The sequence below is a fragment of the Ailuropoda melanoleuca genome, chromosome 8 (assembly GCF_002007445.2).
Source record: "Ailuropoda melanoleuca isolate Jingjing chromosome 8, ASM200744v2, whole genome shotgun sequence".
Lineage (NCBI taxonomy): Eukaryota > Metazoa > Chordata > Mammalia > Carnivora > Ursidae > Ailuropoda > Ailuropoda melanoleuca.
This window is the reverse complement of record NC_048225.1, coordinates 36667680-36684798: the sequence shown is the minus strand read 5'-3', so window position 1 is coordinate 36684798 and position 17119 is coordinate 36667680. Positions and strand designations below refer to the sequence as shown.

The 17119-nt window shown below is 42.1% G+C and overlaps 1 protein-coding gene across 1 annotated transcript in view; it reads left to right on the top strand.

Moving 5' to 3' along the window:
* HEPHL1 (hephaestin like 1) overlaps positions 1 to 17119 on the top strand; it is an 82467-nt gene that overhangs the window by 41386 nt on the left and 23962 nt on the right. Inside the window, exons 10-14 of the mRNA XM_034667587.1 lie at positions 1862 to 2012; positions 4968 to 5180; positions 10177 to 10390; positions 15402 to 15624; positions 16639 to 16669. Of these exons, the coding sequence (XP_034523478.1) occupies positions 1862 to 2012; positions 4968 to 5180; positions 10177 to 10390; positions 15402 to 15624; positions 16639 to 16669 (832 nt within the window). The remainder of the gene's footprint in view (positions 1 to 1861; positions 2013 to 4967; positions 5181 to 10176; positions 10391 to 15401; positions 15625 to 16638; positions 16670 to 17119) is intronic.

The following is a 17119-nucleotide window of genomic DNA, read 5'->3' as shown; positions in this document are numbered from 1 at the left end:
TTACTTTCTAACCTTTTCCTGGGTTAATTTCCCATCCTCATAGACCCAGTTACTTTCCAAATTACTCGCATGTGATGAGGTTCTTCAACTCAACACCTTTCAGTGGTTGCTTCTTATTTTATGGACAGTTGCAATCACAGCTAATAATCACAATTAACATTAAGCACTTGGAATTTGCCAGATGCTGAGTTTACCTCTATTATCTAATTTAACCTTCACCATAAAACAGGAAGTGGTGACTACTTTTATCCTCCTTTTGCAGATAAGGGAATTACAGCTTAGAGAGGGTAAATCCCTTGTCCTAGTTCCCACAGTGGATAAGCAGAATGATATTAGAACCCCAGAATCTTTTAAAATATATTTGATCTCTTATTTCTCCCCAGTTTTTTATATTTTACTTTGAAAAATTTCAAGCCTACCTTGTTCCTTTTCATAGCTCATGATCTTAAACTACTGCCTTCTAAAACACCACACAATAAAAGCAGTAAATGTATATAAGGTATGGTATGAGAATAAAGCAAAGGCTACCCACATCTTCGATGATACATTAGGAAAGCCTCACAGAGGTGGGACAGCTAAACTGGCCCTTGAGGTTGGCTTAGGGAGGGAGATGTTCAAGTCGAAGGGATGCACGCATGAAAGACAGAGACCTGCAGAACACAGCGAGTCCAGATTGCTGCAAGGAGCTTGGTCTCACTTTGGTCGAAGTGCCAGGAGGGAAGGGCCAAGAGATGAAGCTGAGCAGGTAGGAAAGGACAAGATCACTCCACGTTTAGACTGTAGTGTCCAGTTTCAGAAGGAGAGAGATATGATCAGTGGCATTGCTCGGGATCCCTCCAGAGCAGGCAGCAGGGTAAAGGGTGGGTTGGAGGGGAGCACATTAGAGATAGGAAGATGGTTGAGGGACAGAAAATACAGTCGCCTCTCTGGTTCAGCTTTTTAAAAAAGCATATTTCAGCAATGTGGGATGCTGTGTGGTCAGACATGCTCAAATAGATTAGTAATAGACACAGTGGGAAGTAATCCATGGTCCCCTCAATTTCAACTTATGCTAACATAATTTAGCAAAGTCTCATGGGTTATATGAATTCATTATTTCACTCAAAAACATATAGAGAACCTGCTTTTCCAGGCATTTTTTAAAAAATGGGGACACAGAGAGGAACCCAAAATGCCCCTACCCTCACAAAGCTACAATGTGGTGGGACAAAAAAAAATAAGTAAGTTCATAAATAAAATATTTCTGGTGGAGATAAATGCTATGATGAAGAGTATAGTGGGAGTGAGTGAGTGAGTTTGCAGGCAGGGTGGAAGCCAGGTGACCGTTTTAGACAGGGTGGTCAGGGAAGGGCACTCGAGGAGGTAACATTTGTGCAGAGAAATGAATGGAGTAAGGGAGTAAGCCAGGCAAGGCCTGGGAGAAATTTCTAGGAAATGGGAACAGCACATGAAGTTCCTGAAGCAGGAGTGAAGCTGGGTGATCACAGAAGAGCAAAAGACCAGGGCACCTGGAGTAAACAAGGGGTGAGGACCAGGAGACACAGTTTGAGAGAGAGAGAGGCCAGGGCATGGAGAATAAAAGAATGACAACCAGCCTGAAAACAGGAGTCCCAAGTATAGGAAAGTTTCTGAGTAAGGACTTATTTTCTCTGAGCAAGTCTGATGGGGAGGGAGAAGGATGTAATTAGGAAGATGAAATTTAAGGAAATAAAATGAATTTATCAGAATCATGCTTGGAATCCTGATTTTCAAAATGACCCAGTTGTCCTCGTTTACTTTGTGTTAACTTTGGAAGTGAAGTAGAGATAAGAATTCCCTCCGAGCTGTACTGTTTATACATTCATTTCTGTCTTCTCTGTAGAAAGGAATAGACAAGGAATTTTACCTACTATTCACCGTCTTTGATGAGAACTTGAGCAGGTACCTTGATGAAAACATTCAGAGGTTCACATGGCGCCCCTTCAGTATTGACAAAGAGGACAAGGATTTTGTGAAGTCCAACCGAATGCATGGTATGAAAAATGACTTTCCCTTCTGTAAGGGAAAGGCGTAATTGCATTTGAAGTGAAAATGTTTTGAATATTTTAACTATCTTAATTTTGGATTCTTGGATATTGTTCTTGGTCACAAGTAAATTATTTCATGACTTCATCTCAGAAGGTATGGTGAAACCCCCCCATCTCCCAACGATATTGTGAAACTTAATTAATACTTCCGAAATACTTCATCAGCTTGAGATGAAGCAACAGAGAATATGAACTAGCAAAGATCACAGTACATTATAAAAGTACAAAATTACTGACAAAACACCCTCCCTTGGGTTTATAATCACATCATTAAGTCTAATAATTCAAGCGATCATTAGAGATAAACATTAAACAGCAAAGCATCTCTTATCAAGTACGTGAAGGACTGTCTGAAGTGGTAATTTGTAAAAACGCTACCCATTCCCATCCCAGATCTTATTTAGAAGGAATTACTTAATTCTCCTTCTCAGTGTCTCTTATATCAGTTGTAACAGTGGCAAACCACCTTGTAATTGGTGTGACTAACACAGGATTCTCATTAGTCTTCGGCATATTACCTAAGGTGACAGAATAATGAGCGAAGAGTCCAAACTCAAACAACTACTAAAGTGTGCAGGCAACAAAGGGGCCCGAAGCAAGCACTTTAAGAGAACAGGTGCCAAATTGCTTGTTTTAAGACCGAGGATAACAACTATGTATTGCCTTTGAAACATTACAGGAAAATAACAAAATAGTCCCTATTCTCCCTTACTCACAAGGAAGACCAAAAAAGTCCAAGGTTCCAAGTGACCCACAAGGGCCAGCTCACAGACTCCTATGATCCCAGGTGCTCTATGCCAACAGTCTCCTCTTGGACCAATGAAAAGCACAGAGTAACTCATTTTCAATGCCATCTTCTATAAAATTTTTGTTATAACCGAATAATGAAATTTGTTTCCAACCTTCCTAAGCCAAAAAAAGGAGCAATTCCTTTGTGGAAAAGCTAAGTTGCAAAAGACATTTAATGTAAGATAGGCTTGTAAAGAGAAAGCATTAAACCCCTAAAGGACCATGTCACATCCAGCCCCGCCCTGGTTTGACAATGTCAAACTTTCAAATATTGGATGTGTAGAACATGACACGTAAAACAAAATGCAAGGAAAACAATGTATTTTAATTTAAAATTTACGGTAATTATAAATTAAATGCTATCTCCAGGCTTGCAACAGTACCAAAGAGAAAGTACCTCACATGGTAGACAGCGCTCTGCCTTACACCTATGATATAGTCTCTATTCAAAGGTGTTTGCTGACCTCCTTCCCTCGAGGGCATCCCCAGTGGCTTGTGAGCTGTCCTTGGGGGTCTTTTATGACAAAAAAAAGGCATGCCTACAGTAGTTCTTGGGTTAGTCAACAAATACTGATTGGGTTAGGCGACGAGGCTACACCAGAAGGCAGAACAGCGTAACTTCTTTACCAGACCTTATCATGTGCTTCGGCTATTTTATATGAAGTGTTTGTAGAATGCGTGAGCGAATATTCCAGAAAGGGAGGGTTTAAACTAGAGTTCCAGGGCAAGAGAAGATTCTCTACCAGCTAGCCGAGGACTAAATTATTAACACCCCAGGTTACAAAAATCTCTTTAACGTTCCATGGACAAGATTTACATAATTTATTTGCAAAAGCATTATCAAAGATTTTTTTCAGAAAATGCAGTGTTCTTCTCAGAAGTCTCCAGGCTTCTTAGACTTTCTACTAACAATCCCAGATATTTGAGTAAAATTACCAAGCACCACTGGTTCTACAGACACAGAAATAAAAAGTGGTTTTATCTGATAATGGGATTATAAAAGACGATCATTCATATGTATGATAGTTGTTCTTTCCTACTATGAAAATTAGTAACAAGTAGGGCAGCGTAGAATTTTTCTCTCTCTAAGGGACATCAAGCACATAATTATGTGTAGTCACCCCTCAAACAGTGCCCTTCAGTTAATATATTCATCCCCCACAGAGTGGGAATGTGCTTTCTAAATTCTTTTCAAGGCACTGCTCCAGGTAGTCACTCTCCGTGGACTGAAGTTGATACGAAAGAGGAAAACTATTTTCATTTCGGGAGATATGGAAGGTCTTCATTATCTAAGTCATTATTATTCAAAGGCCCTTCAGTTATTGTATTCAGGTAGGGAAATAAAAGTATTCAAAAGGCAAAATTACTTACTCAAAGACTAACCTCTTATAAATTTAGGACCTCCCCCCCTGCAAAAAAAATCCTTCTCCACCGACCAGACATGCAAATACAATGTCAATCAATTGCAAATCTTTCAAATGGTGCAGGATCCATGAACTCAGTAACGGGATGTCTGGCAACTTTTGGAATCAAATGCAAATGCATCGACAGATGAAGATCTAACAAAATGAAATGAATGAACAAACTGAGAAAGAGACACTTAAAAGTGATAACAGGATAAGAATCTCAAAAGAAAATGATTTTCAGATCAAGAGTTCTAGAGCAGGCTTTGGGGAAATTGATGAAGTTCATAAATATTTTTACAAGGATGATGCTTTTATAATCTGCAAAACTCAAATGTGAATTGCAGGGTATCATATTACACTATCCAACAATTTGGTCAGAAAAAAACTATGCCAGAAAACAACCTGATTTATTCCTTATTGATTCTTAGGACTTGTGCCCTTGTGTATACATTGTTGAATATGATATTTTCACAATTTGTATATTTTTATTCTTCACTGTTCATTTTAGTCTCCAGTTTGGATTGATTCACTGTGTGACTTCGTCAGTACTATTTACTCTCTGGTATTAAGGATCTTCTGTAAACAGTTTGAACTTGAACACTTGAACAGCCCACCCCCACACACTGATAATCCTTAACTAAAATGGTGTGTTTTCAGTATCTACGAGATCCTAGTGGGCTCTGACTATATTTTTTTTTTCATTTAGCTATTAATGGCTTTATGTTTGGCAACCAGCCAGGCCTAAGCATGTGCAAAAAGGACAGAGTTTCCTGGCATATGATTGGAATGGGCACTGACACGGATATGCATGGAGTTTATTTTCAAGGGAACACCATCCACCTACGAGGGACTCACCGCGACACCCTAGCCCTGTTTCCCCATACATCCACAACGGTGTTCATGCAGCCGGACCACGCAGGTAAACTTGGCAGGACCATCTCCGGTGACCAAATTCCTATCTTCAGGCGTACACTCTAGAAGAAATTGGTTGAATTTGGGCACTTCAAGGCAAACAGCCTTGGTTACAATCAGACGATCCTATTTTATTCCAAACACACGGTATAAAGAATAGAGGAGAAGTATCTAGAATGACACAAAGCAGAAGTGAAAGTCCTCTAAACAACCTTGCCACACAAATCCTAGGAGAGTGTTCTTGATTCATCCCAGGAATGATTTGGCCCCAAGAAAGAGGATATTTCTTGTTCTTTTTAAGCACCAGCATTTTAGTTGCTGTTCTGAAGCATGTAGTAGGCATGGACAGCCTCGTGGATGCTTCCAGATTATGGACATGACCTGGTTTCCCTTCTCTAGAGACTGATAGTAGCCTTTTGATAAGTTATTTGGAGACTTCTCCATTTTCATTCTGTTGGGCACCTTTGGTTTCCCTAGAGGGGAAATTGCATTGGGTCCGAAATCCATGGAGGGCCCATTGAAGTGCCAGTACTCATCCCTTCTCTTAGCGATTCCCAAGCTAATTACATAACCAGGACATTTTTATAAAAGACACAGGGCAACACGTGGCAGCATATGCTATCTGTCGCATGAAAAATAAGGATAGCAGATGCTATGGGCATTCAAAATATTTCTCTAACCCAACTTTTTCATTAGTCTTTAAAAGAAACCAATATGGGGGCCTGGGTGACTGGGTTAAGCATCCAACTCTTGATTTTGGCTCAGGTCATGATCTCAGGGTTCTCAGACCTTTTCGGGCTCCACACTCAGCAGGGAGTCTGCATGAGATTCTCTTTCCCTTTCCTTCTGCCCCTCCCCCCACACTCGCTCACATACGTGTGCTCTCTTTCTCTTTCAAATAAATAAATGAATCTCTAAAAAAAAAAAAAAAAAGAAACCAATATTCTACCCAAGATGAGTACTTGCTGACTCTGTGTCCTTTATGAATCGATGTCTACTTCTTTACTTCACACTAGAAGTGCAGTTTCAGTGCCCCTCAAGGTGTCATTGGTTAAAAAGGCTTGTGCTTCAAAACTTTTATCTGAGAACTGCCTGAAACTAGGAGCTCCATAATCCCTGCCTTACAGACTTTGAGTATTTAAGCTTTCCACATTAGTATAATTGTTCAGTTATGAATCACCCAAGCCAAGGGGTGCTTGGGCACAATGTTTTTTTAAAATATGCTCTTCAAGGGGCGCCTGGGTGGCACAGCGGTTAAGCGTCTGCCTTCAGCTCAGGGCGTGATCCCGGCATTATGGGATCGAGGCCCCACATCAGGCTCCTCTGCTGTGAGCCTGCTTCTTCCTCTCNCTGCTTCTTCCTCTCCCACTCCCCCTGCTTGTGTTCCCTCTCTCGCTGGCTGTCTCTATCTCTGTCAAATAAATAAATAAAATCTTTAAAAAAAATAAAAAAAATAAAATAAAATAAAATAAAATAAAATATGCTCTTCAAGACCAAACATGGGAGAGAAGGGAAACAGCCAGTTTTAATCCATAGAAACCGGCATGCAAAGCAACAGCTGGCTGGAATAATTTCAGGGACTTGGTTAATTATTCCAGTGCCTTGCATATTATACATGTGCCCTACAAGGTTCTAAAGAGCTTATGACAATGTTTTCCCGTTTACGTCTGGTGGTGAGTATAAATCTGTGACTGCTTAATAGCTTGGTCATCTCACCAATTCCTGTCCCATGTCTACAGGCCAAAAATAGTGCCCAAAATATGAGTAGACCCTAGGCTTCAACTCAAATATTTTTTCTTTGTTCTTGTTTTTTAACTACGTTATTCAGATATGACTGATAACCAAAAACCTATAGATATTTAATACATACAAATCAATGAGTGGTGTTGAACATCTTTTCAGGTGTCTGTTGGCCATCTATATGTCTTCTTTGCAGAAATGTCTGTTCATATCTTCTGCCCATTCTTTAATTGGATTATTTGTTTTTGAGGTATTGAGTTGTATCATTTCTTTATATATTTTAGATACTCACCCTTTATTGGATATGTCATTTGCAAATATCTCCTCCTACTTAGTAGGTTGCCTTTTAGTTTTATTTTTTCCTTCACTGTGCAGAAACTTTTTTTATAATAATTTTTTATTATGTTATGTTAGTCACCATACAGTATAACCTTAGTTTTTGATGTAATGTTCCATGATTTATTATTTGCATATAACACCCAGTGTGCAGAAACTTTTTATTTTGATGAAGTCCCAATAGTTTATTTTTGCTTTTATTTCCCTTGCCTCAGGATACATATCTAGAAAAACGTTGCTGTGGCTGATGTCAGAGCTATTACTGCTCGCGCTCTCTTCAAGGTCTTTAGTGCATTTTGAGTTTAGTTTTGGGTATGGTGTAAGAAAGTGGTCCAGTTTCATTCTTCTGCATGCTGCTGTCCAGTTTTCATAACACTATTGGTTGAAGAGACTGTCTTTTTCCCATTTCATATTCATTCCTCCTTTGTTGAAGATTGATTGACCATACAATTGTGGGTTGATTTCTGGGTTTTACATTCTATTCCATTGATCTATGTGTCTATTTTTATGTCAGCTCCATACTGTTTTAATTACTACTGCTTTGTACTGTAACTTGAAATCTGGAATTGAGATACCTCCAATTTTTTTCTTTTTCAAGATTGCTTTGGCTATTTGAGGTCTTTTGTGATTTCAGATAAATTTTAGGATCGTTTGTACCAGTTCTGTGAAAAATGCTATTGGTATTTTGATAGGGATTGCATTAAATCTGTAGATTGCTTTGAGTGGTATAGACATTTTGACTATATTTGTTCATCCATCCCGTGAGCATGGAATATCTTTCCATTTCTTTGTGTCATCTTGAATTTCTCTTACCAGTGTTTTATAGTTTTCAGAGTACAGATCTTTCACCTCTTTGTTAAGTTTATTCCTAGATAGTTTATTGGTTTTGGTGCATTTGTAAATGGGATTGTTTTCTTAATTTCCCTTTCTGCTGCTTCATTATTAGTGTATAGGAATGCAACAGATTTCTGTACATTGATTTTGTATCTTGCGACATTACTGAATTCATTTATCAGTTCAAAGAGTTTTTGGTGGAATCTTAGGGTTTGCAAATCAACATTACAATGAGATATCACTTCATACCTGTCAGATGGCTAAAATAAAAAACATAGGAAACATTAGTATTGGCAAAGATATGGAGAAAAAGGAACCTTCATGCACTGTTGGTGGGAATGCAAACTGGTGCAACCACTGTGGAAAACAGTATGGAGCTTCCTTAGAAAATTAAAAATAAAACTACCCTAAGATCCAGGAATCACCCTACTGGGAATTTACCCCCAAAATACAAAAACACTAATTCAAAGGGGTCCATGTACTTCTATGTTTATAGCAGCATTATTTACAATAGCCAAGATATGGAAGCAGCCCAAATGTGGATAAGGAAGATGTGGTAATATATACAATGGAATATTATTCAGTCATAAAAAGAACGACATCTTGCTGTTTGCAACACGGACAGAGCTATAGAGAGTACAATGCAAAGTGAAATAAGTCAGTCAGAGAAAGACAAATACCATATGATTTCACTCATATGTGGAATTTAAGAAACAAAACAAATGAACAAAGGAAAAAAGGAAAGGAAAAAAGAAAAAAAGAGAGAGAGAGAGAGACAAACCAAGAAACAGACCCTTAACTATAGAGAACAAACTGATGGTTACCAGAGGGGATGAAAAAAAATAAAATGGTAGAAAAAATAAACGGCTATTTATGCATTAAAAAAAAAACCCAACAAATTGATGAGTTGGGAGGTAAGTATATATCCATGAAGCTATCACCACAATCAAGGCCTTAAACCCCTCTTTGTTCTCAGAGAAGATAATTCCTTGGCTGGCAAAGAACATGACAAACACATGAAAAATGTGCTATCTGGCAAAGAAGACACACACAGCGGGAGCTCTTTCCACGTCAGAGTGTCTTCTGTGGGGCTCCACAGAGACCCTTCCTCGTGAGGGTCCTGGTCAGTGCTGAGGGGGCTAGAGTACCACCGAACCAATGGGATTTTCTCATTCTCAAAGGGTAATTTGCAATACTTTGATATGTGTAGCATGATAAAAGCTATCACTGTGCATTGTTGATGGTTAATGAGACTAATCACTGATCACTTGCCTCTAATTACAGTCTATGAAAGGAAGGGAAGATTTAGTGATGCAATAATTCCACTGACAGTTAATATCTTCCAATAATCTTATTTTATATGATTTTATGCTGAGTTCAATTAAGATATATCTACCTAATCTAGAATGCCAATCTAGAAAATGGCATCAGTTTATAAAATTACATAATTCTCAGACATGATTGTTGGCATTATGTAGAGAAATCTAGTTGATTTTCTTTTTCTTTTCATCTGGCATAAGATAGATCAACCACTGGTAATGAGAACCTCCTTCACTCAAAGGCTTAATGAAGTAATACACCTGGCTTTAATAATAATACCTTATGTGTATATTTCATGTTGTATAGTTTATGAAATCCTTTAGGGCAAAACACATAATTTCAGAAATGTGCCCTAATTCCAATGTAGAAATATTAATCTTACAGGTAATTAGTTCATTTTAAACTGGGCTGGGCTAAGATAATCATACCTATTAGTGATTTTCCAGGAGCAACGCTCTTCTAACAGGTGTGTACAATGGGGAAGACCCAGAGAAATGATTTCTTGGTAGTAACTTTGCAAGTTTTCATTTTCGATTACAAATGAATTTCAGATGGTATTTTTCCCCCCCCGGTAAGTAAATATATTCACAGTAATTTACTCCCCTTGGAGTCTGGCTGGAAAATACGATATTGGTATTTTGTAAATTGGTATTTTGAAAATACACCTTACCAGTTATTTCTTTGGGAACAAAATGCTATACATCGCTAGCAGACCAAAGCCAAAACCAAAACAATCGAGTTCAACACACAATGCCAAGCCATCTGTCTTCCAGGTATTTTCAGGCTGTTCTGTTTCACCATGCACCACTTCGTGAGAGGCATGAATCAGTTATATGAGGTCAACAGCTGTGGCAACAAGGACCCTTCTGAGCAGCCGTACGGGATGATAAGAACCTTTTACATCGCTGCTGAAGAGGTAGAATGGGATTATGCCCCTAACAAAAACTGGGAGTTCGAAAAGCAGCACTTGGACGCAGGAGGGGAAAGGTACCGCGGGCGAAGCCGCCAAGTCTCTTGGGTGGGATTCCACATGCTCTGTAGACGTTTATTAAACGGGGAAACCTAACATTGCCTTGGTTTTGTCTGCACAATTCTGGAGGACAGAGACTATTACTATGAGCACAAAAAAAATGAGGCTAGCTTCCCGCCTGCATCCCCAGGAGGGGAGTCTGAAGTCATTTGGGGGCACGCCCCGCAGACTCAGTGCATCCCCTCGGGGCGGTGGGCGGTTGCGAGTGTGGCTGGCCCAAGAATGCGTGTGCCTTTGAGCGAGCGCCTAGCGTGAAAGGCTTAGGTTAAGAGGCTGATCCCAGTGACAGGGGGACTGTGAAGACAAAATGGTACAGAGGGAGGCAGAGACGGGGTGTGCAGCAAGGTGAGCGGATGGGCTGCGTAGATTGAAGACCGCAGGGAAAGGGCATTCATCCAGATGGGGAAGATCCTAGGAGCGAGCAGGTAGGAGGCTTTGGTTTGGCAGAGATCCCCGATTTGAGATGGGCAGAGCCGGTCTTTCTACTAGGTCCTGTACCCAGAAAGTCCTCAAGGTTGAGCCTCCCGTGAGAGTACTGTCGGCCAGTGCTAAGAACCGAAGAGTCAGCAAGGCTGGAGCCTGGCGCAGGCATGTGAGCGCTGGTCCCCCAGCACACTTCGCCTCCCGCCCCGTGTGCACTGGGGTCAAACAAGGTATAGAGGCATCTGCCTGGCTCTGACCGGTAGACTTCCTCCCCCCAGTTCATACCCTCCACTCAACAAGAATCTGCTGCTTGGGTAATTCCCTGTCCCCATATACAGACCAGGAGACTCAGTGCAGAGAGCTAAGACTAACCGCTAGTCGGGGCACTGAAACTGAACACAGACCTTTTGAAGGACAGATCTGTGTTCTCACCACCAAACCACGTTAATTTGCACGGCTTTGTTCCTCTTTGTTCTGTATTATCAGCTCCCTACCCGCCCCCATATTAATTCTCTCTGGCCATGCCGCACACAAAGCCTCTATACCCAACTGTTCTATCTTAACATGTCTTTTTTCCTCTTCTTGACTTGTTGGCCTGTTTTGAGGGTTTAGGCTCCTGGGAAAGAGAGTAGAACAGCGTCACCTTATGGATAAAAGAAGAAACAAAATGATTCTTCCCTTTTAAAAAGATTTGCCTCAGGGACAGGACGATTTAAAATTTGTTCCATGACTCACCAACCTGTTTATTAAACCAGACACCTCTCTCCTGCAAAACCAGTGCTGCCGATACCAGCTCAAGACTCATACTGGGGCAGTGGGAAGTGAAATGAAGACTGATCCAGCTTTTTCTAAAATGATGATTTTTACTAAGAGGCTGCTAGAACTAAAGAAATAATTGTGTTATAATTTTGTATGTATATTCTTAGCCTGTGAGAGTATAAGAAACACAGCCATCATGATTTTCTCAAAATTCAGTGTAATTTCGGTTTTCCAACCAGCTCCCTGGTGGGGGTGGGCAGGAGGCACCAGCCTCTGTCTTCTGGGATTGCCTCCCCAGGGACCTAGAGAGATAGAGGGCGCTGGCTGTGTTTGCACTCTGCCCTGCCACTTGGGATATTGCCCATAAATAAATGAAAACAGAGTAAAACAAGGAGAGCCCGTTCACATATTCAAAGTACAACGGATCTGTAGAGAAGAACTCAGTACAGATGGAGATGACCAGGCCTCCTAGAGGCACGCTGCAGCACTCTGCAGCTGGGAGCCCAGGGACAAATGCCCCTTCTGCACCCCAGCTGTTATGCCTCTGCCTTTTGAGCCAAAGCCTTGGCAGGGAGCACATCTGGTTTTCAAACCAGATGGGTCATCCCTAAGACATTTATTCTCCTGGTTAGCACAGACCCTCTGCCTCACCTTGGGACATTTATTCTCCTGGTTAGCACAGACCCTCTGCCTCACCTTGGGACACAGGTGTCTTTCCCTAGGGCTTTCTCAGAACACACTGAGAAGGCCTCAGGATCCCAGAAAAGCAACGAATGGGATTCATCAGCACAATGCCCAGGGTTTGTGCTCTAGGGAAATAAAGCTGTATTCCTAGTACTCCTGAGCCTGTGGCCTGATATGCATTTAATTTCACCAGCGTGGGATTTGAGATCATAACTGCCATGTATGGAGCACCCGCCATGTCCCACGCATTTTGCTAGGGTTTTACAAACCCTATCTCATAATGACCCTCACAATGTCCTTGACCCATTTGGTCAGCCTTGGCCAGCATCCCACAGGACATCCCAATAAGAGGGGGATAGAGGAAGCGCTTACATGGTGCTCAGGATGTGTCTGGCACAGCCCTTTACAGAACTTAACCCACAGCATCTTCACACCTGTCGTGGGACAGGACACACCTGTCCTGGGGAGCTGCGTCGTCATCACCCCACTTTACAGAATAGGAAAGCTGACAAACTGTAAAGCGTAGCTCCAGAGGTGTCTGGATCACTACCACACATGTTACTAGGACTCCTGGAAAATAAAAAGAAGAATTTTCCTTTGGAAAGCATATGGTCTAGGTCAAAGATATACATGCGTTTGTTAAGCATTTGCTGTGTGCTAGGCATTGTACCCAGTGCTGGCAAAATGGTGCCAACAAGGGTAGGTGAGGTCCTTTCCCACACAGAATTCATGGTTCGTGGGGAAGACATTAGACCAAGCACACTGAGCGAAGCCAGCCATCGCTGTGAGAGGGGAAGTGCAGGGCACAGGGGGAGCTCACAGCAGGTGCACATGGCCCCATCAGGGGGAGAGGAGAGGTGGTCAGGGAGAGCTTCCTGAGAGGAAGTAGTCTTTGTCCTGGTACTTGAGGAATAGGCCAGTTGAAGAGGTGGCAAGGGTGTTCTTGGCACAGGGGATAACACATGGAAGGCCTGGAGGTGGGGAGGGCATGTGGAGTTCAAGAGAGAATGTTTAGAATGACCAGAGCCTAGAGCGTGTGGGTGCCAGTGATGGAAAAGGAGGCTTGGGAGGTTGGCAGAGGCAGATAGCGAAGGGGTGTGAGGAATTTGGGGAATTGGGCAGTGGGAAGCCATCAACAGGTTTTCCACGAGGACTCACTTGGTTGAATATATAGTTTAGGATCGCTCTGCCTGTGGTATAGAGGACCAAGGGACGGGAGGAGCACGGGAGGCAGGTAGAATGACCAGGAGCAACTCAGTTCATGCAGGTTAAGTGATGCAGGTGGCTTAGGTTGGAGTGCAGGTAGTTTCGTGGAGGGAAATGGAAGGATGTGAGACCTACTATGTTTTGTAGAGAAAACCGATAGTTTCTTTTCCCCCCATCGTTTGTGACCATCTGTCTTGGTGATGGATGAAATATATAGTTGATCTTCATTATTTGCAGAGTCCATGTTTGTGAATTTGCCCACTCACTGAAGTTTCTTTGTAACACCAAAATCAATTTTCCTGGTGCTTTTGTGGTTTTACAGGGATGCATAAAGTAGCAAAGAATTTGCGTCACCCAATGCGCATGCTCCCAGCTGAGGTCAGACACGTGAGGCACCCCTCTGCCTTCTTGTTTCAGCTTTCACACTGTAAACAGGCATCCTCTTTGTGGTCTAGTTAGTGCTACTTTTGTGTGTGTGTGCTTTTTGTTGGTGACTTAGCTGTTCAAAACGGACCCCCAGAGTAGTGCTGCCTAGAGTTCTCCAGTGCAAGAAGGCGGTGATGTGGCTTACAGGAGAACTACGTGTCAGAGAAGCTTCAGACAGGCGTGAGTTAGAGTGCTACTGGCCATGAGTTCAGTCAATGAATCAGCAATACATATTGAATAAGATGTCGTTAAACAGAAACACATATAAAACAAGGGTATTTATTAATCTGTCGATGAAAACATTGTGACCAGAGGTTTGAAGAAACTGGGTTTTTTTGGAGGTTTGGGGGAGGTGGATTTTCCCCTACCCTTCAAATTCTTCTGGCTGGTCTAAGAATTAAATTGACATGAGAAAATCAAATTTACTTACACAGGGAGAATCCACATAAACATGAGAGATTCCAAAGACAGTCAGGCAAAACAAGATTTATGTGTCATCCTGAACTAAGAAGAAGGGGTAAGGAGTGTGGGACTTCAAAGAAAAGGAGAGCAATTCATAAGAAGATGAGGAAGAGTAAATGTTAGGTAAACAATGTAGGCTGGGCCACTCCGAAACAATGGGACAGAGAGAAGAATTTTAACAAACGCACTTTGCTGAATTCCTCCCTGTCTACCACCCCTCGTTCATATTATAATGTAGTTACTTATATGGTAATAGCCTCTTCTTGGAGGCTACCTAAATACTTTCAGGCAATTAGAGGGAAGGTCAAAGTTTTTTCTTGTATCTTTTGGGTCTTGATTGCGTCAGCTCAAAATAATCCACATGCCAAAATGGCACATCTTGGGGCCATGCGTTGTGAACACCTACAAAACCTAACCTTGTATTTCCCGTAGGAACAATGGTTCAGTATTCATTATTTCAGTGTTCAAGGTGACTTTCTAGACATGACTCCTGTGAATAACAAGAATCAACTGTGCCTATATTTGTATATGAGTATAAGCATAATATACAACCCAGAGTCTTTCTTGAGATCTTTAAAGTGGAGAAGTAGAACAAGGTATGGAATGATACACGTGAAATCTGAAGGAATTCGGGGTGGTAGAGCGTGAGTGTGCGCACGTGTGCACGCATGTGCGTGTGTGTGAGATGAGTTAGTCCCAAGAGGAAACATGCCATCTCATGTGAGTCTCTAACTAATGTGGATACCATTCAGCACCCAGCAGGGCTTTGCAACAATGGTCCCCAAGAGTAAGATCTGGGCCAGTGCTGGCCTGCCCCTATCAGAAGCCTCCCCCCGCCCAGGTGCTTTCAAATGCAGATTCCTGGTGCAAAGGTCCAGCTCCACAGGGAGATCCTGACAGCAGCCAGGTTTGGGAAACACTGTTCTGGAGTACCCCTGAATCACTCAGAAGCACTCAAGGGTTTTCTACATCCTGGCAACTTTAATTTCTGATGCTTCTAATTTACAGACATGGAGATATATTTATGAACCACACTGAAAACTGGATTGGCTCTCAATACAGGAAGGTGGTTTACAGAGAATACACTGATGGAGAATTTGTGGAGATCAAGGCCCGACCGCCACAAGAGAAGCACTTGGAACTCCTGGGTATGGCACAGATTGCAGTCGTGTGTGGCCAGCCCCAAGGGTGGCCCGAGAAGGGACAGAGTAGCCTGACTGCATTCATTCAAGTGTGACATCTTTCCACTGTCAGGGAGCATGCTCATTCAAAGAATAGTCAACCAGATAACCAGATAACACGCATCAGGGTTGTCTAACCAACATCCGTTGCCCAGAAGTTCCTTTCCCATCCCTCTGCTGAGCCAGGACATTTTAACTTGGAATAATCTGATGCCTCAGAAGAGCAGGCAGAGTGTTTGCATAACTGCTTCGAGGTCCTGGATTATCCATGCAACCAGCCATAAGAACACACCATAAAAATGATTCAAGCAAAAGAGAAACCCTTTACATGAGAGGAGCGCTAAAGGTGGAAGGCCTGGTTTGAGTTCAGGAGGCCCTGAACTTGGCCTTCTCAGGACTTACTGGGCCTGTCTGATGCCCTGGGCTGCCTGACGTGGTGATCAGATAAGTTCTCCCTGGTTTCCTTCCCCGCTTTCTCCTGCGAGTCACCAAACCCGACCCCATCATGAAGATGAGATCTTTAGGCAGAGGGCTAGTCTTGATGATTTTCTGAAATCCATCCCTTTTTTTTTCTGTTCTCATTTTTAAATGTACAAGGTGACTTATATAAATAGTTTGGCTTTACACAGTGCTTCTTAATATTAAAAAAGGCGCCAGGACAGCTAGGTTGGTAAATTATTAAATGCCCCCTCCACTTTCCTCACACCCTCACTGTTAACACAGGCATGCAAGCTCCTTTGTGACACTAAATGAGTCAGCCCCAGTGGGAACTGAGCATTCCCTCTTTTGAGCTGTGTATGTCGAGTGAGCTCCAGAAAGAAAAGCTCATTGGTGCTGCCAACAAGGATGGGTTGCCCCTCATAAGGCCCCGGTTTGGGTCTGCTCAGTCAAATGACACAGAGCAGTGACTCCATCAGAGGTGAGCTCGGTTGTTCTTCCCCCAGGAAAGCACAAGGCCCAACCCCTCGTTTTCTGCAGCTCAGGGACAGACCTGTGCTCCTGAAGTTGCAAAGGGCACAGGGCAGGCAACCCTTTGTTCTTTACTGCTCCCTGTGACCTTTTAGGCCCCACATCAGGAGACATTCACTCTTGCTAGTACAGCAAGCCACGTGGAATTAAAGTGGTAATGAATGACAAATAACGATTTTCATATATGCATACACGTGTACCTCTCTGTAACTATACCCAACTTTGCTGTTTAAAAAACATGCATTCTTTTCCAGCTTTATCGTTAAAAACAAAATATCATTTTTTCAGACACTTTGTGATTCCTACTAAATATTTTCTTCCAAAGATAAGAATAGCCCAACAGATTTTAGATTTCTTTAGGACTTTAGTGGTCTTCTCAAAAAAGCAAGTAAAACCATGGTTGGAGTCAGTAAAGAGTGGATGGGTGCAGTCAGACCCCCCCACCACGAGCACATCTCTCTGTGAATGTAGAACTCCGTGAACAACCAAGGATGCCAGTAAATCCCCAGCGATCATAGGATCAGGTCTGAGATGATCCCCAACGGCAGTCTGTTCACATCCTCCTTGAAGCAATGC